The sequence below is a fragment of the Urocitellus parryii genome, chromosome 1 (assembly GCF_045843805.1).
Source record: "Urocitellus parryii isolate mUroPar1 chromosome 1, mUroPar1.hap1, whole genome shotgun sequence".
Lineage (NCBI taxonomy): Eukaryota > Metazoa > Chordata > Mammalia > Rodentia > Sciuridae > Urocitellus > Urocitellus parryii.
In genome coordinates this window covers 211,965,419-211,989,852 of record NC_135531.1, presented here as the reverse complement: position 1 = coordinate 211,989,852, position 24,434 = coordinate 211,965,419, and the positions used below count along the sequence as shown (strand labels likewise).

Genomic DNA, 24,434 nt, shown 5'->3' with positions numbered 1-24,434 from the left:
ATAAATTCAGATTTGTATGCTTAGTAAATGCCTATGGTGATTCCGTAAGAGGAAGCCACCATGGAAGCTATTAAATTCAGCTACACATATCTTTTTTTGGCTTTTAGCATAACATTGAAATCTAATAATCCATACCATGATCCAGATTTTAAGAACTTGCATATGTTTTTGAAAGTCATATGCATTTTATGCCTTTCAGTAGAGGAATTTAAATTTAAGCATTGTAATTAATAGCCAAGTGTACAATGCAGATACAGATGACAGCTTATTATCACTTTGGGTTGGGCAGATTCCATCCACCTTTTATATATCTTCACAGGCAAAAGGTTGTGGTATTGATAGTCCCAAATTGAGTTTCCATGGCAAGTAATGGGAGGGATTGGATTGCAGACACTAGGTTCACAGGTGTGTTCTTAGGAGTCAGGCTGGCTGCCTCTCCTGGGTCACCCTCCAGCGATTCCTCTTTTCTTTTCCGCAGGGAAAGGCAGGTATGGTGAGGTGTGGAGGGGCAGTTGGCAAGGTGAAAATGTCGCCGTGAAGATCTTTTCCTCCCGTGACGAGAAGTCATGGTTCAGGGAAACAGAATTGTACAACACTGTGATGCTGAGGCATGAAAATATTTTAGGTAAGTACAAGGATGCCCCTCAGTTAATTGTGTCTAAGTAGAGGGAACTGGTGACATTTGCCCACTTTCTTTTGCTGAATGTGAATTTGAGAGTCTTTCTTGAAAAGTGAAATAGGGAGCCTCAGCATTTATATACTGTTTAATTTTCTTTTAACGCCAATTTCTTGTGTAAATCTGCAAATAAGTTAGGTTGTAAGATTCTCTGGATGATGAAAAGGAAATCCGTTATTGCTCATTCTTATTCCTACATCTGCAGATCGTTATTTAAACAACAAAAATTTGCCCTGTATTGTTCACTTCAAGGCTTCATGGGTTGTTCTACTTACCCCACCCTTTTTGAATATTTATTACTTGAATCAAACTAAGAAAGATCTTTGGATTCTTTCCTAGAGATTCACAGCTCCCAGGGACACCATAATTAAATGCACATTCCCTCAAACTAGGCATCATTTTTAAAGACCAGATTTCCAGAGGGATTCAGCATACATTTTAATTTGGAAACTAAAGCTTAGCAACATTTGTGAAATATGTAAAGTGCCCACTGAAATCCTGCAATGGCAGTATAAGGGTGAACCTATTCCTTGGGCCATTGACTTCAGTAACTTTGCAAGATTTCTCCTAATGTGTTTACACTAACATGGAGGGAGAATGCCACCTGCTTCTTTAACCTGATAGCATAGTGTCAGCTGCTTTGTGGCTATTGGATTAGCTCTGACGTATAGGAAGACCATGCCAGAATGTATTTCTGTTCCACTACTATTAATTAGTATTTAAATCCTAATTAAGTGTCTCAGACAGTGGTTTGATGGTTGTTCAAAGCTTCGGTGCAGCCGCGATGTTTCTTCTCAGAACTGTCTCAGTTTCTGCTATTGATTTCTCCCCTTCCCTTCCCTCTGGGGCCCTCATCATCACCTAATCCTCCCCAGTGCTACTGTTGCTGTCAGCTACCAGTTTCCAGCCCCTCACGCCACACTGAATTGTCTTCCCCGGAGGAGCAGAGATATTCTGCTCAAAGTGTGTTTGACGGTTCCCAAACTGCCTACAACATTTATGACTAATGGCCCAGCCTTCAAGACTCCCTATTTTGGGCCTCCTTGTGGTCTCTTAAGCATTAACTACCAAGATGTCCACATTCTGCTGCCACCAATAGATGCCATTCCTTGGGATTGCCATGAACACTGAGGGCCCTTTGTCCCTGTGCATGTTGTTTTGATCACCCACTGTCCCCTTCCCATCCTACAATCACCTCTTCCTCCATTAAAACTTCTCAGTTCCCTTCCAGTTTCTCCCAGGAAAATTGCTTGTGCTTTGTGCACAGCTTCATGTTGTACTCTGGTCTATTTTTACACACTGCCATGTGTTACCGTTAGATGTCTGTGTGTAACCACAGTAATGACAATAAGAACACTATCAAAAATAGTGAGGGGTAGTTACTATGCAGTAACCATTGATCTAAGTGCTTCATGTGCATATTCTCATGTAACCTTCTCTACAACCATAAGAGGGTAGGTTTTTCTTATTTTTCCAGTTTTAATTTACGAAGCAGCTGATGTACAGGGAGGTTGAATAGGGGAGCTGGGAATCACTCTGGGCAACCTAACTCTATCTTGCAGTTTTGTATCCTGCACTGGTCTGCTAGACCAGTTGCTTTCTAGAGTCTAGAGTCAGGGTATGAGATGAAAATTTGTCTATAGTCAAAATAACCTTTGAATGTCCTGTTTCTCTCTCTTCCACTAGAACAAATTGAGTTAGTTGTGTTAAAAGCCATCTCATACAAAAATATTTCTCTCAAATAGCAGAATTATTCTTCACAAGCAGGTACACATACCCTTAAGAAGCATGTGAGGTCTGAGACTTGTTGAAGGAAGGGCACATTCACATATCCCCACTGACAGAGCTCACAGACTCATTGTGCAAAATATGCCAAATATTGTTGTAATCTGCAAATGGTCTCTTAACCATGCACTCTAGTTAAATTGCCTATGATAGACGCCATTGTACTCTGTGGACAAGTATCTTTTGCATTGCTTTTGCCTTCACACCTAGTGCTTAAACACAGTACTTTGCACATGGCAGAAAATATTTATTAAATTGGATTTAATCACAAGGAAAATTTGAAAGGTACCTTTACAGTATGATTCAAATATAAGAAGTTAGATTCCCTTAGTGTGATCACATAGGGGAAAACATTATCCAATTCTTATTACCTAATGATCTGTGGAAATTCTGAATTCATAAGATCTTTCTACCTTTATTATAATCTCAGCCATATGGATTGTGTAGTCTTTCTAATTAAGAAAGATCATAGAAACAGATAGCCTTTTGTGCATAGACTTTTTTTTTTTTTGAGACAGGATCTGGCTGTGTTTCAGGCAGGCCTAGAACTCCTGGATTCAAGTGATCCTCCTGCCCCAGCTTCCTGACTAGCTGGGAATACAGGTGCATGGTACCACACCTGGCTTACATGCTGTGTTTGAATATAAGATCATGATCCCTCCCACCCATAAGTCCCCCAAAATACATAACTAAATTCTATCTATGTATATTTCTATGTATCTGTCTGTGTATGTAAAACTCTGGGCCCTCAGTTTTCATTCCCTTAGCCAAACCTATAAAATAACATTTTTCAAATGGACTGGTTTGAATTTCAACTCTTTCTTCTGTTATGTCTAGTGTGGCACTTAACAGGTAAGTGACCACGGGAACACTGTGTCACATGATAGGAGCAATAGTCGTCTGGGAGTTTGGGAGACTGGCTTCTACTCTGGACACTGTTAGAGGCCCACTGTTTTATTTGGGATCAAAGTTGTATCTTTCTGAGCATTCTTTTCCTCATTACTAAAACTACAGAAGTTGCTTAATACGAGAATTCACTCCAAAGTCTTGTGTTATACCTTTTGAAAAACATGTTGTAAAATATACATAGCACAAAACTTGCCACTTTACCCATTCGAAGTATGCAGTGGCACTGAGTTCATCTATCTTGTGCAGCCATCTCCACCTCCCCACTCCAGAGCTGTCTTGTGCTCAGAACAGGCACTGCCCGACTGTTCCACCAGTCCTAGTTTCTTAAAACTGATGCAAGGAAAGGAAACAACTTGTTCAAAAAATATTAAATTACAAAAGCTGCTATTATGGTTTTGACTGAACTCTGGGCTGTTTTAAAATGTATTAGTGGCCAGCCATTTTTAAATGCTTACTGTGTGTGAAGCATCAGGTCACGCATTTTACATGCAGTGTTGCTTTTATTCTAACAGTTACCCCTTGACATACGTTGCCATTACCCTCATCTTACGAATGAGGAAGCTGGAGGAGACCCTATGTGACTTGGGCAAGGTCACCCAGTTTGGGATGGTGGGGCTGGCCTGTGAGCCAGTCCTGTAGCTTTGGGCACAGCCCTCTCTGGCTCTGCTCTGGGTGGTGGCCTTACATCTTGGCTGTCACAGCTGCCCAGTACCTGGTTCCCATGACCGGTGCCAGGGAGAGGCTCACAAGGGGGCACTGGTCACCTTACTTAAGACTGAGTTTTATTTTTAGCTCTTGAAAGGGCTGGGAGGATGACATTGAGTGTGAAGTAAGAGGCCCTAATTACTTTGTCCCCTGGTTCGGAACACATCCAGTGCCTGTGCCAGAGTTCCAACCTCTAGCCCCCCTGCTCAACCTCCACTAACAATAGAGTGCTTTGACTCAAAACACAAATAGCCCACAAAAGTGCCCCAGCATTGTGAAACAAATGGAGTTATATAATTCACACTTGAGAGAGAAATAGTTTTTAAAAAGTCTCGTTATTTAAAAAGTCATTTTTCCTGAAGGTTCAGAACATAATTAATGGGATGACAGAATCCTTCTTTTGAGACCTAGGGTGGTGAGGGAAAGTAAGGGAATCAAAAGTTTGATTTTCACTTATTTAATCAGAGGCTACTTTTCCTTGGGGAAAGAAATCAGCAGAGGCCACACAGATATGCAGTAGCAATTTAATTTCTTTAAAGTGGTGATGGGTTTGTTTGTTTGCTTTTTTTCCTGTTTTTGTTTTTTTGGTTTGGGGTATTTCTTTTGGGGAAAGTTATTGAAGATTAAAATTTCTTTTAGTAGGCTCCAAAGTTTCCTCAAAATTTCAGTGTCTGTTCACAACTGTCAGAGTCTCACTTCCCTTTGAGAGCAGTTCAGTTGTCACTTTCTGATGGAAGCCTTTTGTAACATCTCAATACCTACTCTGGGCTTGTGTTGCCCTTTGTAGAGTATATATTATAATACTTTTCACATATTGTAGTTTTTTTTTCCTTTTTATGTGTCTTTTCTAGCCAGCAGATATTGTCACCATCATGTTTCTGTGTGACTGAAAAAAGAGCCTCAAAATTTTCAATATTTCTTATTGGTTCCTTCTTTATTTGATGAATAAAGTCAATCATCTAGCAAATTCATTCCTTTATTTTACAGTTGAGCAGATAAAGGTCAAAGAGCCTACCGGAGTTGCCCATTATTATGCAGAAATCACAGGCAGGCAGCATATAGGTATATAGACTAGCATATAGGTATCCAGGTTCTGGATTTTTTTGTATTTTTTTTTTCTTCAGGATGCTTGATGAATGATCTGTGCTTAGAATATCAACATTATGAAGAATTTGGCACTATTATTATGCACGAACACAAAATAACCTTTCTGAATCTTAATACAACATAAAGATATTTTCTAAAGGATCACTTACAATGGAAACTAATATGAAAATTTCCAATTAATTAGTGCCCCTTTAAGGAATAAATGCTGTTGTTTTCTCTGTTGCTGGGTCTGTTAACCTCTCATGGCAATTGCTATTTACTTGTTTTTGTTGCAGATGATTTCTACTGTGTAAGTCACTGTGTCTGGATATGAAGAGTTACAGTGTGGAATGCTCACATGTCTAATTTAATTTTGTTTTTACTCTCTCCAGGTTTCATTGCTTCAGACATGACATCAAGGCACTCCAGTACCCAGTTGTGGTTGATCACGCATTACCATGAAATGGGGTCATTGTATGACTATCTTCAGCTCACTACTCTGGATACAGTTAGCTGCCTTCGAATAGTGCTGTCTATAGCTAGTGGTCTTGCACATTTGCACATAGAGATATTTGGGACCCAAGGGAAGCCAGCCATTGCCCATCGAGATTTAAAGAGTAAAAACATCCTGGTGAAGAAGAATGGACAGTGTTGCATAGCAGATTTGGGTAAATTTAAAAAAAACAAACATTTTTTAATTACCATTTTTACTTCTGTTTTCTCCAGTGTCTAGCCAGGTTGCTCTTCTTTTCTGAGTCACCTCAGGAAAGTCACCTTAGACTCAGACAGTCACTATCCCATTCTCAAAGGCAACTAATAATGTCACATAACGATTTTGCAAACTTTCACATGAAATAGGTACACAGTGAAATGTTCTGTGGAATGAGTAGGTCTTAAAGATGTTTTCTAAAATCATTCTTCTGTAACTAAGACAAAATTATCAATTTGAGAAAGAGCAAAATAGTTCATTTTGTTCTACTACAATATCTAATTTTCATAGTGTTAGGGTAATTCTCAGTGTAGTTTTTTTTTAATATTTTTATAGATGGACAAAATGCCTTTATTTTATTTGTTTATTTTTATGTGGTGCTAAGGATCAAACCCAGTGCCTCCACGTGCTAAGCAAATGCTCTGCCACTGAGCTAAAGCCCCAGCTCTCAATGTAGTTTTTAACTGCACTATTAAGAAGATTATTTCCATGTACCATGGCATTTCATATAAAACTGTATTCATCCTAAATGCATAAAATATTGACTGAATAATTTTGCTAATAAGAACTGAGTTATAATATTGGTTATTTATTTCAGTGGACTATTGAGAGTCCTTATGTTACTTGATTAAAAAATGGTTTATCACATTATTGCAGTTATTGTTAAGACTGATAAAGGTTTAAGCAAAATTAGCTTTAATTATAATAAAATAAGGCTTATTATCATTTTGTTGTTTGGTTTTAAACACAAGGAAGTAAGTTAGGAAAATTTACTTCCTTTGAATCCCTTGAAATTCTTCTCTTTCATGTTTAGAAATTATTTTACAATAAGTACATGGCCCTGAGGCTTTTTGCAGGCAGTTTTGTTGTAGTGTAGAAGATGCTTATGGCTTGTGTTATATCTCTTGGTGCAGGGCAATTTGGGTTTAAATTCTGACTTTCGCTTTTATTTACCCTGTGTTTTTGCATGAGTCTGTGCAAGCAGTGTTAGCCCAAGGGCTGTACTTCTGCCCCATTCTGTACTTCTGCACCGTTTGAAACTTTGATCATTGCATGTATGTGTATTACTCATATAACTAAAAAAACAATTAGGCTTACCACACAGGATTCTGATAAGGCTGAGAAATTATCATCAATGCCAGGCAAAGGATTCAAATGGTTGCTACTGTTATAATCTAGTGGCCTCAGGGGGGATGGATAAATTGAGGTCTTGACTTTAGGATGTGAGACTTGTAAGGAAAAGAGTGGGGGCATTTTGTAATAAGTTCTTCAGCTACAGTTGGTTTTGATCTGCAGCCTTCTAATTAGATACATCAGGTGATTTAAAAATCTGCACTAAGATGTTAGTATTCAGGGGATTGATAATATAGTATGGGAAACGGCTCTTATAAGACCATAATTTGTATATAATTTTTTACATTATACTCAGAAATTAAGGCTCACTCATTAGAAATAGTTCTATTATTTTTTAAAGTATTTTTTTTAGTTGTAGATGAACTCAGCACCTCCATTCATTTATTTATTTATTTGATGTGGTGCTGAGGATCAAACCCTGTTCCTCACATGTGCTAGGCAAGCTCTCTACCACTGAGCCACAAACCCAGCTCCTCATTCTATTATTAATACTTATGAGTGGCATTCCATTTATTTTTTTTTTGAACTTTTTATTGTAAAAAATTCAAACATATATAAGGATTGAGAGAATTGTGCAGTGATCACTTTAAATTCTCAACACCTAAATTGAAACATTTTGGCACACTTGCCTTATCTGTATATGGTCCTGTCTGTATTTTTGCTAACCTCTTTGAAAATATGTTGAAGACACCACAACACTTTTCTCCTGATGACCTCAAACACATCCTCTAAAAATGTCTCAAAAATACATCTCTAATGTAACCAATTCTTGGTAGTTTTCTAATATCATTAATATCTATTTTCAAATGTTTCCAGTTCTTTTTCAAATAAGAATTCACACATTGCATGTGTTTGTTTTGTTTCTTTAATGTAAAAATTATTTATTAGTAGGTAACATATTCCCTGTAAAACTTAGCAGTTTAAAATGACACAAATATATCGTCTCACTCATCCCCTTGAGGGTCAGGGAGCTTGGAATGACTTCTGGCATAGGGTCTTGTGGAGTGTTCAGTCAAGCTGCTGGTCATCTGGGTTGTAGTCATCTGAGAGGCTTGATGCAGGCTAGAAGGTCCAGTTCGGTGATGGCGCACCCACATGACTACAGGCAGCAAGCCCCAGTTCCTTACATGTGGCCCTCCACAGGGCTGCTGAATGTCTTTGTAACGTGATGTGAGAGCCATGAGAACAAACAAGGAGGCTTTTATAATTATCTGATGTCTTTTATGTCCTAATTTTAAAGACACAACTCATTACTTTTGCCATATTATCTTTAGTAGTTCAGCCTACACTAATGGGATGAGAAATTTAGGGTCACCTCTTGAAGAGAAAAGTTTCAAAGAACTTGTAGACATATTTTAAAAGCATGCTGGGCGTGGTGGCGCACACCTGTAATCATAGCGGCTCAGGAGGCTGAGGCAGGAGAATCGTGAGTTTAAAGCCAACCTCAGCAAAAGTGGGGCACTAAGGAGTGCAGTGAGACCCTGTCTCTAAATAAAATACAAAACAGGGCTGGGGTTGTGACTCAGTCTTTGAATGCCCCTGAATTCAATCCCCAGTACCCCACCCACCCCCTGCAAAAAAGGGCTGGGGATGTGGCTCAGTGATAAACATCCCTGGGTTCAATCCCTAGTACCAAAATAAATAAAAGCACCACGGTTGTATTGCCATGTTTTGTTTAAATTGTATCCTTTTAATCTTCTCATAGATCATCTCTGGTTCTGGGAATGGTGAGGGGCATATATGATTTGGGAAATATTTACAATGGCCTTAGAATCTTAGAGTTGATTATAAAAATAGGAGAAGAGGGACCCACACTGCTTTAGTAAATATCTTAGCTAATTTTTAAGGATGAGATAACAATATGCTACCTCCCTGGCGTTACATAGAGTCATAGTCCCACACATTCGAAGGCATGAAGTGAAAAGAGAAGGATTCTCAACAGATAGCTGAGGGAATTCCAAGAGATCTTTGGATTGCACAGATTTACAGGGGCATCCTGCTCCATGTTGGCACTTTTCATTATATCAAGTGAATTATTTTCAGTTGGTCTATGTACGCATCAATAAGTAATTCATCCTCAAATAAACCATGTCTGAATCCATCTATCCCCCGCCACCCCCGGCTAGTCAGGAATACCAGGTCTCTCTCATTGACTGAGGAATTCTGAAAAGAGCCCTGTTTTAAGTGTTTCAGGCCATTTAACATGAGAGATACATATTGACTTGAGGTCTCGTTTAATGCTGTCTGTTCCACTGATTCCAGGCAGAGAGGCCTGTCTGGCAGCTTTCTTGCTCAGAGAAGCAGCTCTCCCCTTAGGGATGGAGCAGGGCCTGTTGCAGTCTGCCCTTGATGTGGTGACAAATTACCTCAAATTCTCAGTCTCACACTGTTTGAAATTTATGTTTGGAGAGGAGTGGGAATGGTGGAGGAGCTTGAGAGCTTAATTTACTTGTTAAGCCACTTTGAGGCTCACACTTAACATGGGAGCCTGTTTTCCTATGGACTTCAAACACTGGCCTCATATGGATTGAATGCATGGGTCTGCCATTTGCCCAAAGCATTTTGTCCCTTAGAGGCTCCTGTAACTCCACAGTGTTTCTAGTATTAGCCTTCTTTCCTGTTGTCACTCCAAAAGTCACCCCAAGTATTCCAAGGATGATTCTGGGTTTAATGCAGCAGTGACCACATGTACCACCAGAGGGCACTTTTGATTGGGGTTAGTTTAAAATCCTTTCAAAAGCCTTTCTGTGAGAAAGGAAGTGAGCTAATCTGCACTGTTGTCTTCTTCCTTTCAGGCCTGGCAGTCATGCATTCCCAGAGCACCAATCAGCTTGATGTGGGGAACAATCCTCGTGTAGGCACCAAGCGCTACATGGCCCCTGAAGTTCTAGATGAAACCATCCAGGTGGATTGCTTTGATTCTTACAAGAGGGTCGATATTTGGGCCTTTGGACTTGTTTTGTGGGAAGTGGCCAGGCGGATGGTGAGCAATGGTAGGTATCTGATATAATATTGTCCTTGTCCCCCTTCTCTTGACATTGATACTGTTGAAAGGGGAAGGGGGGAGACAGAAGCCTACCTAGTTCCTTGAATCATACTCGTGAAACTCTGGGAGTGTATATCTGACTTGTGGCTGGTAGGTGAACTCACTGCCACAGCATCGTGTTTGAAGCATAAGAGGAAATGACAGTTGAGAAACAGTTTTTCTGGAGGAGACTAATTATTTCTTGGGTTGTGTTTGGGTTGGTCCATATTTCATTTCTTCCTATTTGACTTTCTCTTTACCCTCCTTTTCCTCTTTGTTCTCCTCCTGAGGTAGGTTTAACTTGAGGAGAATGCTCTCAAGTGCGCCTTAGGGTGAATTCTTCTGTTTTAGACATTTTCACTTCTTATGATTGGCTTATTGAGAAGGGGTTCAGTTTTCACACTCCGAAGCCATTCCTTTCTGAATAAGTCCAGTTTCAATTTGGGGAGCCCTCAATAGGTGGCTTATATTGATCTGTTTATAAGTAGTTTAATGAAATGGTGTTGCTTAGCAGTTAAGGGCACATATAGGTCAACTCATTGATGACCTGAATCCCTATGGTGAGCTCTGGCTCTTATCTTTTATGTACCCAAATCAATCTCAAATACATATTTAGACTTTAAGGTACTTTGTGTTTGGAAAGGATTAAATCTTTTTAAAAATTGGGCATGCCCCAACAACACACAAAGTTGTGTGTTTTGTAGCACAATCTCTTGAATCAGCTTGATGAACTTCTTCATATCTTCACCACTTGAAGTCTTATTTCACACAGCATGTATCTGAAATTATCCCAGAAAAACAAAAGAAGATGTCATATATTTAGATTTCTGTTAATTTCCAATGACACTTTACATTTTATTCTTCTGTGATCCATTATGATCCTGGATTTAAAGTATTTGAGAAAAAAAAATGCATGAAGCCTCTGACATCTATGCTCCATCAGCCTTCCATGGATATTTTCTTCTAAGAATTGAGATTTGGGGGGTAATCATCATTTTCATGACTACACAGTCAGACTAGGAGATTATGTGGTGGAAATGGAATTGGGAAATTTAATATAGTTTTAGTGTACAATAATTAAAATTGGCATGCCTTCACGGTAGCTTTTTGTGTGATAGCAGAGTGTATCTGCTTTGAACAAACCCTCTGAGAGTACTAAAACAAGTGTTTCAGAGTAAACATACAAGGATCATAACTTGACTACTCTTTTAAAGTACATTTTTTTTTTTTGTATGAAGTCACGAACATTTTCTTGGTAATTCTTTCTCAATTGCTGGGAGCCACTGCCTTGGCAGTTTGTGCCATTGAAGTGCCTTGAGAATTGTTTGCGACAGAGGGATTGTTTTGCTGATTTATAAAGTTCTGAACTTTGCCTGAAATTGCACATCAGCTTCATTTCCTCGCCCCCCCCCCAATCATTCTTGAGCACATTGGAACTGAAAAAAAAAAAAAGTGTGACTCTTGAGTAGTTTATCTTAAAGAGACTGTAGAGAAGGATTGGTCTCAGAATAAACTGTGTGATGGGGAACTTCCCCAAATGAAGAGGAAGCTGGCATCCCACGGCCAGCACAGTAGCACTTCCAGCTGTGGGCGTGCAGCGCAGAGCCAAGCAGGCTTGCTTGGCAGAAACTTGGGATTCGGCTTTGTAAGAACTCATGTTGCAAACCCGTTCCCTGTGTCATAGGCATACACCCAAATGGCTTTTAAAGATCAGCTGTGATTAATAGTAGTCAGTTTGAAGTTAGAGTCATCCATTTAAAATCTAGCTCAACAAATGTTAGCTTGCTTGCTAGATCCTGTGTTCAACATTATTTTTGGAAAACGCAGTTGTGGATGGTAGAAGAGAGAATGTTTTGGTTGCTTTTGATTTATTGATCTCCTTTTTCGCATCATTTAGCTGCTAGCTATTTCCTAAAATTTTGTGGGTTGAACTTTTGTGATGTGGTTTGATTTTTAGGGGGAGGTAAGTGTATCTTATTTCTCATGTAAATCAGCTATTGTCCTTTGGCAATGACTAATTTGATATTTTTCCCTTTTCTTTCTGTGGTCCTTTCTTTCCTAAGAACATTCACATGGACACCCCCACCCCACCCCCTGCCCCCCAGCTACAGATCAGTTTATCTAAACTCAGGCTTAATGGTTTCCCATGCTACTTGAAAACCTACTTTACTAAAATTAGTACTTTAATGACTACTCCCCTAAAACGAAAAAGTGAGTAGAAAGAAAAACAAGAAAATTTTTGTTTTCAGATTTTATTCACGTTTCTTTGTACTTATTTGTGCATCCCTTAAACTCAGTTGTAATCATATAAATTCAAATCTATGTCATCTTTTTCATTTGTGTGTGTGGTTTTCACATTGTCATATAGCCCCTGTACTTGTTTTAAATGCTCACATGATATTTTATTAACATCCATTTCCATATTGTTAGAGTACATCCTGTCTCCCCATTTGGGGCCTGTCGTAGACATTTTTGTGCACATCACTTTTTCATTTGGAGAATTCATTCCTAATTTGAAAAGAAGCAGATTTTAATAGGTCAAAGAGTATGGACATTTTTATGATTTGGAACACATTGCCAAATTGCTTTCCCTTAGAGCAGTTCTAATTTACAATATCCTTCTCACCCCAGGGTGTGATGTACCTATTTCACTTTCTTACCAGCTTTAGGTACTATCGTTAAAGGAATATAGATGTTGAAATTATTGTATATAAAATGTACCTCATTTAAATATGTGAATGTCTTACATTAAGAAGGTTATTATAATTATGCATCCTTTGAGTTTCAGAGTCCATTATAAAAATTGATGACCAGATAGTTCTCTTGGAGCAATATGATCCTCAAGTGAACTATGAGCATAAAAATATGTAGTATTTTGTATTTTTATTGGAATTGTACATTTATTTTCTACTAATAATAAACCTCATGCTGTTTCTGTACAGGAAATGAGAGTTAAGTCCATTTTCACATGTGAACATTTCTCAATAGTGTCTTTTGGAATTTACTTGTGGTGTCAGTTTGACACTGAATTTGGAATTGGTAGGAAAGAAAACCGTTTTCTCACTTCTCCTGTGTGAATATGTGCATGAACTTCAGTGGGGTTTTGCTTAGATCAGTAGTTTTGAAACTGGAACGTGCACCACAATCACGTACAGAGCTTGTCGAGACGCACAGTGCTGGGCCCCAGCCCCAGAACTTTAGTAGATCTAAGGTCAGAAGATTTAATGACACCATTCCTTTCTACATATATACAATCTGGATATAAAACTTTTTTGAGAAGGCGATGTACCCTTATTGCGCAGGCACATACCACAAGAAGATAGGACAAATCTGTTTCTCTGGTGTTTGGTGGTTATATAGCTTATTGAGATGGGTATTTCTGTCTTCTGTTGCTCTGGGTCTCTGGAGATGTCATTACACACAGAAGCCTGCTGGACTGTGTCCTCTAGAGCTGGGCACTCTTTTTCCTGGGCCCACTGGAAGCAGCAAAAGGGAATCAGTAATACTCTGGCCCCTGAGATCATGCTTTCTGACCCAGGCCCTTTGATTAATTTCAACACTTGAAAAAGATAGGTAACATCCACTTAAAAAGGTGATGATGATTAAATGAGGTCACAGAGGTGAAGCACTTAGTGTGTGTGTGGCTTAGAGAGAGTGCTTTGTTCCTCATATTTTGGTTACTTTGCAAAATGGCACGTTTCTAGGAGCTTGCAGACCTCAGACACCCTTTTCTCCTCCTCACTGTGCTAGCACTTGGCCTGGACATGACCTTCGCTTCCCCTTTTCCCTGCCCATGGGAAGCTTCTGTGGAACACTGTTTCACTGGCTTTGATTATTTTGTGATGAAATCCAGCATTCACATGTGTCAAAAACTATTTGGGTCTTTGGCCAAGCTGCACCTCTTCAGGGACAGGGACTAGAAAACTCTTGTTAGAAGAAGCTTATGTTTGGCACACTTATTTTGGAAAAACCTCTTCTAATTAATCTTGAGCCTGCCAGGGAACCGCATGTGCTTCTGTTCCTAAGCACAATGGGCTTGTGTATGGAAACCATGACAACTCTCACTTCTTCAGCAACTTAATATCCAACATGTTTCATGACTTTAATTGACTGCTTTAGCGTATATTAAGGTTTGAACAAATAGCTGAATCATACTAGGGAATTTTTTTTTTCACTTTCATAGTAATTTCAGGTTTTTTGCTCACTTTTTTGTTTTTACCTTTTAGGTAAGCAACTGGGGTCAGGCATATGGAGGTGAGGTGGGAGGAAGGATTTTTTTCCCCCCATCAAATTTCTGAATTCCTTGTCCATGATTTAGAGATCCATAATAGAGGTGGGCAATCAGTTGACCTCATTCCAAAATAACCTGAAGGCAGCAGAACTTGATTGGATGCTGTTTACTACCCAGTACTCTCTTCCCAACTGGCTCTTGAGCAGTCCTTCCCCAAGACAAAACTTCAGCAGCTTAAACCTCATAAAAGCCCTACCATGCAGTGAATGGCACCTTCTTAGGAGGGATTTATAGCTACCAAATGTCTGGAGCCAGGTGGCACTTCTGTCTCTCTAGGTTTGGGGGTGTGTAAAATCCAACTCAGGAAATGCCAGGCAGCCTTCTTAGGCATTTTTGTCCACCCCTGTGGTAATTCAGTCCATTGCTGCTTAAATATTGTTAGTTAAACCTGACTTCTTAGTAACTGATAAATCATCGTACTTTTGCTATATTGCATCTATGGGAATCTTAGCTATAGAAATTAATTAATTAATTTAAAAATTAATTAGTTTTGTAATTTTTAGCATGGATTCCTGAGGAGGCAGTAAGTTTTGACTTTAAACAGTATATGGGTGGGGGGGATGTGGCTCAAGCAGTAGCGTGCTCGGCTGGCATGCGTGGGGCATTGGATTTGATCCTCAGCACTATATAAAAATAAAATAAAGATGTTGTGTCCACCGAAAACTAAAAAATAAATATTTAAAAAATTCTCTCTCTCTCTCTCTCTCTCTCTCTCTCTCTTTCAAAAAAAAAGTATATGGGTTCAATTCTTAGACCTTTATTTTATTTACTTATTTATATGTGATGCTATTAACAACTAAAAAATATTTTTAAAAAAAGAAAGAAAGAAAGCATGTGTGTTTCCACTGTCCATGAATTGCAGTGGGGGCGAGTTCGGACACAGCTGTCACAACCTTAATCTACCTAGCAGGGAGCAGAGCTGCCCTCCCAACTCCACCTCTGCTTTCAGAAAGGGCTACCTGTTGTGGGGCTCCTGGATGCCCCAGATACTGTACTGATTCTCTCACCCCCCTGTCAGTGAATCAGGACCACCAGGTCCAGAACTATGAAGCGTCATCCCCTCTGCCATGACAAGCCTTAGCCATACGTTCACTAACCATTTTTTTTTTGTATGCTATGTCATGAAAAATATTTTGACATTTTATATCAGGTGGAATAACACAAATATTGGAGGCACCTCTTTGAGCCCTGTCTCAACAGGAAGAATGCCTTTCTGTAAACTCTGTGTTCCCAGGATTCACTCATACACATGCTACCTTCATGATTTTCCCATACCTATTTGACACCTATATCACTATTTATGTAATTTTTTTTCTTTTAAATTGGCTAGTTTCAAAGTTAAATTTGTTTTGAAAGAAAATTAATATCACCACTAGAGTTGGAAAACCAGTGTCACCTGGCATAAAATGGAAGACAGTGATACCATAAATATGCAATTAGTAAGATAAAAAGTTTTTGTCCTTGAACCACATCGAAGTGTCCCACATGCCACCCTTAGAGGAAACAACTGTTTTGACTTATCATTTTCCCAGAAAGCAAGTACAAACCATTCCTCTTTTTTCTTTTCAAATTCTACTAATTAAATTCTACTACTAGATTAGTTCTACTAATCTCTGAAGAATTTCAGCCTTTCTGTAGGAATTACCTATGGATAGCAACTCTCTGTATGGATATACTTGTAGCTATAATAAATTGTTATAAATCAACAGATTAAGCCATAACAGTTGAGGTGCACATGAAGGCGCCTGAGTATAGGGTGAGCACTGAGTCTTGGGACCCTGGAGTTGTGGAAGTTGGAGGGTCTGCTCAGAAGACAGAGGCATGAACTGAGTCCGAAAAGAGTTGAACCAGAGCTCAACTGGGCAAGCTTGGGAGGGTGTGAGGTGCAAGTGAGAATGAGAATACAATTAGACTATGATGATAATTGGTATGCTACACAAGGGGGAAGAGTGATGGAAAGTCCTTATACACCCTTTTAGTGGAACTGCAAGCCATTTTAGTGTGGCTGATGCCCAGGTATGTGAAGGATTGTGGTGGACTTGGGCAGTAGTGGGGAATGAACATCCTCCTAAGGGCAATACTGGTGGAATACAGGCAGAGGAGAGACATAATGCACTTACCCTCAATTTTCTTCTGAAGATCTTGCTGGAGACAGTGGAATATGGGAGGATAGGATGTGAAACAGAAAGACCTGTGGCATGCATCTGTCAAAGGGGAGAAGATGAGTGTTTAGTCCAAGGCCTTGGTAGGCAGGACACGGTGGCATTTCATGTTTTTCAGAGCACATGTGGAGGGTATTCTTGTTTTGCACATGAGCTTGTGATGTGTAGCTGGAAGGTATTGGAAAACTGACAACTGAGAGTTTATTCAGAGCCATGCTGCATATTAGTGGTAGGGATCTTGATTGGTAAAGATAGATTTGCCTCAGAAGAAAAAAAAAACTTTCAATTAAACATATGCCCAAGGAGGGGAAAAAAAAAGATTGTATAAATTAGTTACACATGCCAAAAGTTGAGGGGGTGTAGTTATGAATAATTTCTCTGATTGCTTTCCCTGGCCGCTTTGAGTCAGCAGCCGCCTTGATGGGAAGGCCAGCCGGGCTGTTTGTTCTTTCCTTGACCAGCGTTTACAGCTCCTCTCCCCTGCATCCCTGTATCGTTTGTTGTTTGTACCACTCCTTTGGCACTTGAAGCATTTCATATTTTTAGTTGCTTTCCTGAATTCGTGCTGTCATCTCTGCTGGCTCACGATTTGGCAGTTGCTCGTTGGGGGCTGCCTTTATAGGACTTACAGTTCACTGTTTTTGCCTGGCTACCCAGATTGTTTGTCACTTTTTGGCAAATATGAGGAATCGTTGTAAGTCAGTCACTTCCTACCTTGGCAACACAAGTCACCTCCTGAGGTGCTCACCTCCCACCCACCCTGGTCTTTCCTTCCAGGCTTCCCACCGCCCTGTGCCCCACTCTTAACCTCTAGGGATCTCCCCTTCATGTCTCCAGCATGTGAGGCTCACTGTCATCCTTCCCTGCCCCACTCTCCCTCTACCTGGAGCGAAGATCTCTCCGTGGTGATTTGTCTTCCTCTCACCTTCATGCTCCCTCACAAATTGCTTATCTATGTGCACCCAACCCCTGGGTCCTGGAAAGCTCGTTGTATTTTGGTAGCACCAGTTTATAGATTGTACTTGGGAAACCAGACAGATGGGTCCTTCTCTGTCCCCCCATCTTATGGCTTCTGTCTCTGACACAAGTTTATCATTTCAGTTTTATCCACCTCTCCTATTGCCCTGCTCCTTAGTATGGTCACAACTTCCTTTTCATTTGTATCCCTACTGCCAAGTATAACTTCTGACACACAGAGTTTAAAGGGTCACATGGTTATTGAGTCAGTGTTGAGCTAACAAGCAAACATTTAGTATTTCTACTTTTGCCTTTCAGGATATAAATAGTGGGGAGAAAAGGTATTGAGGTTCTTTTTGATTGGTAAAGATAGATTTGCCTCAAAAACAAAACAAAACAAACAAACAAACAAACAAAAAAGCCTTTCAATTAAACATGGTTGCCAGGCACAGTGGTGCATGCTTCTAATCCTAGTGGTTCAGGAGGGTCAGGCAGGAGGATCACAAATTCAAAGCCAGCCTAACTAACTTAGAGAGGTCCTAAGCAATTTAGTGAGACCTGTCTCAAAAGGAAAAAAAAAAAAAAATTTAAAGGGATAAGAATGTGACTCAGTGGGTAAGAGTCCTGGGTTCAATCCCTGGTACCAAAAAAAAAAAAAAAAATAAAATAAAATAAAAAGAAAGAAAGAAAGAAAGAAACCATCATCTGAGGAAAGAAAGAAAGGGACTGTGTTGATCTTCTACTAGAATTTGATTTCCTTGAAAAACGAGAGCATGTTTAAGCTTTTTATTATCCTCAGCATTAATATAGCATTCCACACATAGTAGCTATAATGTACTTTTGACTGATGGAAATGTGCTTTCCTTGACTAGAGGGAGTTCCAAGTGATTGCTACAGTTAGGTTTATTTTATTTCGGAGAAGCCTGGCCAAAGTCAACCACTGACCAATGGTTGAAGAAACAGAGTTGTGACAAAGTCCCAGGCATAATCGATTAAGTGGTCTTTCTTTTTAAACTTGACTTCCTTTCTTAAAAGCTGGGGGTATTTATTAAGATTAAACTATGGGATATAGAAACATAAGGGAAAACTTCAGCTTTGTAGAGTGAAGTTCATTGTTGGGCGTCGTCAAATCTTATGTTTTAATCCACATTTTATTTTGCCTAGAAATAAAAAAAAAATCTGACTTTGTGTTACTGTTTACATTCACATAACCCTTCCCACACTCACTAGGCAAATTACTCCAAATAGCCTTCTGTGAGAATTTTAAAGAATTAAGCAAAGTTATTAAATGTGTTCCTGCGGAAAAAAATTAAGAGGTGGTGAAAAGCACATCTTTGTTTACCGTAAATTTATTCATGTGGCCTGGCAAAGGTGCAGGGTTTAGGTGGTGTCTCTTAGTACTGAAAAGAAGTAAAATATTTTTGTTTGAATGCTTCCTGGGATCTTACATGAGAAGCATGTAAGACCTCTGAGATGTTCCAGGTATTCTGGAAGCTGTGGTTGATGCCCAATATGGGCTGTTGATGATTTGTCAGGGAAGGTAATTGACACATTACAGTGCAGCTAGGCAATGGGCTAAGTGATTCAGAAGTAAGAAGGGTACCAACTAGAATTTTTAAAAACACAATTTAGACTACTTTCTATTTTAAAAATAAACTCTTTAGTTGAATTTGTGAAGTTTAAAAAAAATTATGTAGTATTTCTTGAACAGATGCTCCTTATCATATCTAATCTTCTGCATAAGTGGTTTGTATTTATATGGGATTCTCGAGAACTGTAGGTAATTTCTCACTGCTAGGTAATTTCTTTAATAAATGAAAAGGGGATTGAAGCTTCAAAGGTGGCTTGTAGGAACTAGGAAAACTTAATCATAACTGTGTGCAAAGCTTCCTTCTGTCCTCTGCCATAACCCCTTATGTATTTAGGAGTAGAAATAAATTACATGGAGGAAGGGAAGAGAGCTGGAAGCCAAGTTATCCGCTGACTGCTCTACTGAATTTTTTTGATGAAGGGAAGGAAAGAATAGATGTTTTTGGTTTCATCTCGATGAAGGGAAGAATCAGTTTTCCAGTTGCAAATGATGAAGTGAATTATGTAATTTTGTTGGAAAAGGTTTCTAAGCCATGGGAAGTCATTCAGGAATAGAAGCTGAAAGTGGTCACTTTGATGTTTGCATAGGGGTAAGAGAAGAGTTCAGCTTTCTTCACTGTCCCTTTGCCTTCCTGATGGCTAGTCTCTCTACAGTTTGTCTTGTGCCTTCAATCTGAGAGCAATTAACAGAACCATCCAATGGAGAGTTGTGCCTGGTGGTTAGAGGGTATTCATGGCATGTAGAATGGATGAACAAGGAAATGCAATATTACATTATTAGCATCCTTCCCAGTGGGAAGGATTATTTTTAAACAATGATTCTTATTACAAAATAATTTTATAACAGAAAGTCTTATTTGGGGGGATGGTCTTAATTTATTTGCTTCCAACTCTAGTTTGAGGACAACTTTTTACTTCTATTTATGGTTGGAAATGACTAGATGCGTGTACTTTTTAGAAGTGTTTTGTTCTTCTCTGACAACCAGAGGAATTTTTATTTTAGGTCACTCAGTCTTTATTGGGCATTGCAGAGCTGTTTGTGTGTCCTGTCGGAGCATTTTGTTAATACTCGTGATTACATGAGAAGTTTTCCCGTACTTTCTTCTAATAAATATTTTCCTCTATTTCCCTACAGGCTGTGTAGTTAGTATCTCCTTGTAGTTTCCAGAACGGCTTAAGGTATGAGGAAGGTGACTAGTACTTTATCCTGTCACATTATAACCTGTGAGACCCATCAATAAAATCTTAGGGGAACATTTACTATCTTGCTAACCCAGCACAATTCTTGTCCCATATGCAGGTATAGTGGAAGACTACAAGCCACCATTCTACGATGTAGTTCCCAATGACCCAAGTTTTGAAGATATGAGGAAAGTAGTGTGTGTGGATCAACAGAGGCCAAACATACCCAACAGATGGTTCTCAGACCCGGTGAGAGTTCTAGTTTCTTGGTTCTAGAGCTATTTTGGCTGCTTGTAATTTGCTTGCTTTTGATTTCAATAGATCTTTTGTATCTAAGCCATCTGCACTCTGTATTGGCCACTCTCCCTCCCTGTTTTTTGTAGAAGGCTCTTTGAGCCTAACTAAGTAGATTTGGAAAATTGTCTTGTTCTTTAAGAAGTGCTGTCTGGTAGGTCTTGCTAATGAGTGATACTATTCAGAAGAATTTACGACTGACCAGGGATTAGGAGACATATTACTGCTGCTATTAGCCCTGTGATTGCATTGAGATCTGGAGTGAAGCTTTTCATCTCCTCTTTATCTCTGCTTACCTAAAATTTCAAACAAACTACTCAATGCTGTAGAGCCTGTCTTACTACACATAACTAGTAGCAGATCTAGGACTTTGGGAAGTGATCCAATTTGCAGATTTCACTATCTCTGGGTTACTACCATTGCTTTTAGTGTCCATAAATCCATCAAGGGGTCCAACTTGGCCTGTGTAATTTGCCTGATAAGGTAAGTTCGTAGTATTAAGAGTCGAAAGGACAGAGTTCAAGAAACTCTTGAGTGACTTTATCATTGGTTAAAGCCTTGAATGTTTGTTTAAAGAAAATGGCAATAACATCTCTTTAACTTCATACAACCTGCAGAGTTTTTCAAAACAGTTGACTTTACCTCTGCAAACAGCTTTCAGTGCCACTAAACAGCCAATTTGTCATTGTGGTCTTTGTTCTTTCTCTTCTCAGACATTAACCTCTCTGGCCAAGCTGATGAAAGAATGCTGGTATCAAAACCCATCTGCAAGACTCACAGCTCTGCGTATCAAAAAGACTTTGACCAAAATTGATAATTCCCTAGACAAATTGAAAACTGACTGTTGACATTTTCACGGTGTCAAGAAGGAAGATTTGATGTTGTCGTTGTCCAGCTGGGACCTAATGCTGGCCTGCCTGGTTGTCAGAACAGAACTCATCTGTCTCCCTCCCTCAATGGCCACTTTGACGAGGCAGACATCTCACCTAGCCATGTGCTGGGGAGACACCAAAACCACCCCAACCTCGCTCAAGGACTGTGAACTGGGCATTTCATGAACTGTTCACACTGCAAAGACTAATAGTGGACAGATACTGTTGCAAAGGTAGGGAACTGGAGGAACACAGAGAAATCCTAAAAGAGATCTGGGCATTAAGACAGTGGCTTTGCATATCTTTCACAGGTCTCCTAGACACTCCCCACGGGAAACTCAAGGAGGTGGTGAATTTTTAATCAGCAATATTGCCTGTGCTTCTCTTCTTTATTGCACTAGGAATTCTTTGCATTCCTTACTTGCACTGTTACTCTTAATTTTAAAGACCCGACTTGCCAAAACTTTGGCTGCGTACTCCACTGGTCTGTCTTTGGATAATAGGAATTCAATTTGGCAAAAACAAAATGTAATGTCAGACTTTGCTGCATTTTACACATGTGCTGATGTTTACAACGATGCCGAACATTAGGAATTGTTTATACACAACTTTGCAAATTATTTATTACTTGTGCACTTAGCAGTTTTTACAAAACTGCTTTGTGTGTATGTTAAAGCTTATTTTTATGTGGTCTTATGATTTTATTACTGAAATGTTTTTAACACTATACTCTGAAATGGACATTTTCTTTTATTATCAGTTAAATTCACATTTAAATGCTTCACATTTGTATGTGTGTAGACTGTAACTTTTTTTTCAGTTCTTATGCAGAACGTATTTAGTCATTACCCATGTGACACCACCGAATATATTACTGATTTAGAAACAAAGATTTCAGTAGAATTTTAGTCCTGAACGCTGTGGGGGAAAATGCATTTTCTTCGGAATTATCCATTATGTGCATTTAAACTCTGCCAGAAAAAAATAACTATTTTGTTTTAATCTACTTTTTGTATTTAGTAGTTATTTGTATAAATTAAATAAACTGTTTTCAAGTCAATCAGTGGAATTATTTTCAACATATAAAGATCTGTGTAATATAATGTGTTTTCTTATGGGAGCAATAGAAACTGAAAACTAATTTGAAAATTGAATTTGCTTTCCAAGGCGAGTAATGAACCTGAGGGTACTATGAGGATGTCTCGCTGCTTGAATTTGGTACCTGAAAATATGAGTTTTATGTTTCTCTTTTGTGATTTTCCTTCTCAGTTTCCTGAACTTGATGATAACAAGCCTCTCTGACATATGTATGTATATATAAGATTTTGTTTATCTGTCCATCCAGTCATCATTTATCAAAGGTGGTTGTGAATATAAAAGTGAAGAAAGATGGCAAAAGCATTTGTGTAGCTTAAGGTCCAAGGATATGCAGAACCTATTCTTAACTCTTTTTACTTCTTGTGCACAACACGATTAAAAAGGCAGGGATTAGAGTAGGCCTTATAGCAGAGTCACATTTAGCTTTTTTTTTTTTTTTTTTTTTTAAAAGAGAGAGTGAGAGAGGAGAGAGAGAGAGAGAATTTTTAATATTTATTTTTTAGTTCTCGGCAGACACAACATCTTTGTTGGTATGTGGTGCTGAGGATCGAACCCGGGCCGCACGCATGCCAGGCGAGCACGCTACCGCTTGAGCCACATCCCCAGCCCCACATTTAGCTTTTTAAATTAAAATTTTAATTCATGTTACACTTAAAATTTACTATCTTAAATTTTAAGTAAGCACTTCAATAGTGTTAAGTACATTCACATTGTTATGCAACTCTCCATCATCATCCACAGACTGTTCATCTTGTAAAACTGAAACTCCATACCTATTAAGTGCTAGCACCCCACCAACCTCCCCTATGATTTTGTTCTCTGTCTGTAAGTTTGTCCATTCTAATTTCCCTATACAAGTGGATCATATGGTATTTATCTTTTTGTGAGACCAACTAACTTCATGTAGCATAAGTACTTCAGGATTCATGCACATTGTAGAATATGTGCAAATTGTCTTCCTTTTTCGAGCTGAATAATATACATGTATGCATATACAAAATTTTGTTTATCCAGCCATTCATTCACCCCTTGGTGGATGCTTAGGTTGCTTCCACATTTGACTGTTGTGAATAACACTGCAAGTGGGTTGTTTATTTCAATTCTTTTACTTATACATTGAGAATTGGAAGGAAGACACATTTAACTTTTATTAAAATATTATATATTTACATAAAAGTATACATATGTAAAAAGGTACAGCTTGATGAATTTTGGTAAATTATTTTTTTTTAGTTGGTTACATCCATGGAAATAGCACTCAGGTCAAGAAACCAAACACTACCAGCACCTCAGAACTCTCTCAACTGTTAACAGCATAGGTTACGTTTGTTTGTTCTGGAACACTTTATAAATGGAATCATACAGTATATATGTAGGAGTGGAATCATCAGGTGTAATGTTCCACTTCAGCAGCTAACTACCAATCTACTTTATTTATTTATTTATTTATTTTGGTACCAAGGATTTAACCCGGTGGTGCTTAATCACTGAGCCACATCCCCAGCCCTTTTTATTTTTTATTTTGAGACAGAGTCTTGCTAAGTTGCTTAGAGCCTTGCTAAGTTGCTGAGGTTGGTCTTGAACTTGTGATCCTCCTGTCTCAGCCTACCAAGTTGCTGGTTTTATAGGCATGTGCTGCCACACCTAGCTACCAATCCATTTTTAAACAGAGTTGTTCAATGTATGTTCCCATCAGCTATGTATGAGAGTTCTGGTTGTTCTACATTTTCAACAATACTTAGTAGTTTCTTCTTTTCCATTTTAGTCATTCTGGTGGGTGTTGTGCACATGTTTCAGCAAAACAAAGAAACAAAAGGGAGAGGATGAGTAAATGACAGTTTAAATAGTGCTTGCCGTTCTCCTTAGTAACTGCAGAACCCAAGTGAAGAGAAGCTCCAAGATATAAACAAACAGGTCTTGGTTCCCATGTGCTGAGTAAGTGTGAGTATAGTATTTAGT

The 24,434-nt window shown here is 38.9% G+C and overlaps 1 protein-coding gene across 2 annotated transcripts in view; it reads left to right on the top strand.

The window, feature by feature from the left end:
- The window catches only part of Acvr1 (activin A receptor type 1), a 121,284-nt gene extending 98,892 nt beyond the window's left edge, over window positions 1-22,392 (top strand). For both annotated transcript variants that reach the window (XM_026401468.2, XM_026401469.2), the window contains 5 exons: window positions 479-625; window positions 5,554-5,829; window positions 9,800-9,997; window positions 20,330-20,460; window positions 21,219-22,392. In XM_026401468.2, the coding sequence (XP_026257253.1) occupies window positions 479-625; window positions 5,554-5,829; window positions 9,800-9,997; window positions 20,330-20,460; window positions 21,219-21,353 (887 nt within the window). In that variant the 3' untranslated portion in view covers window positions 21,354-22,392. The remainder of the gene's footprint in view (window positions 1-478; window positions 626-5,553; window positions 5,830-9,799; window positions 9,998-20,329; window positions 20,461-21,218) is intronic.
- Window positions 22,393-24,434: the final 2,042 nt, after the last annotated feature.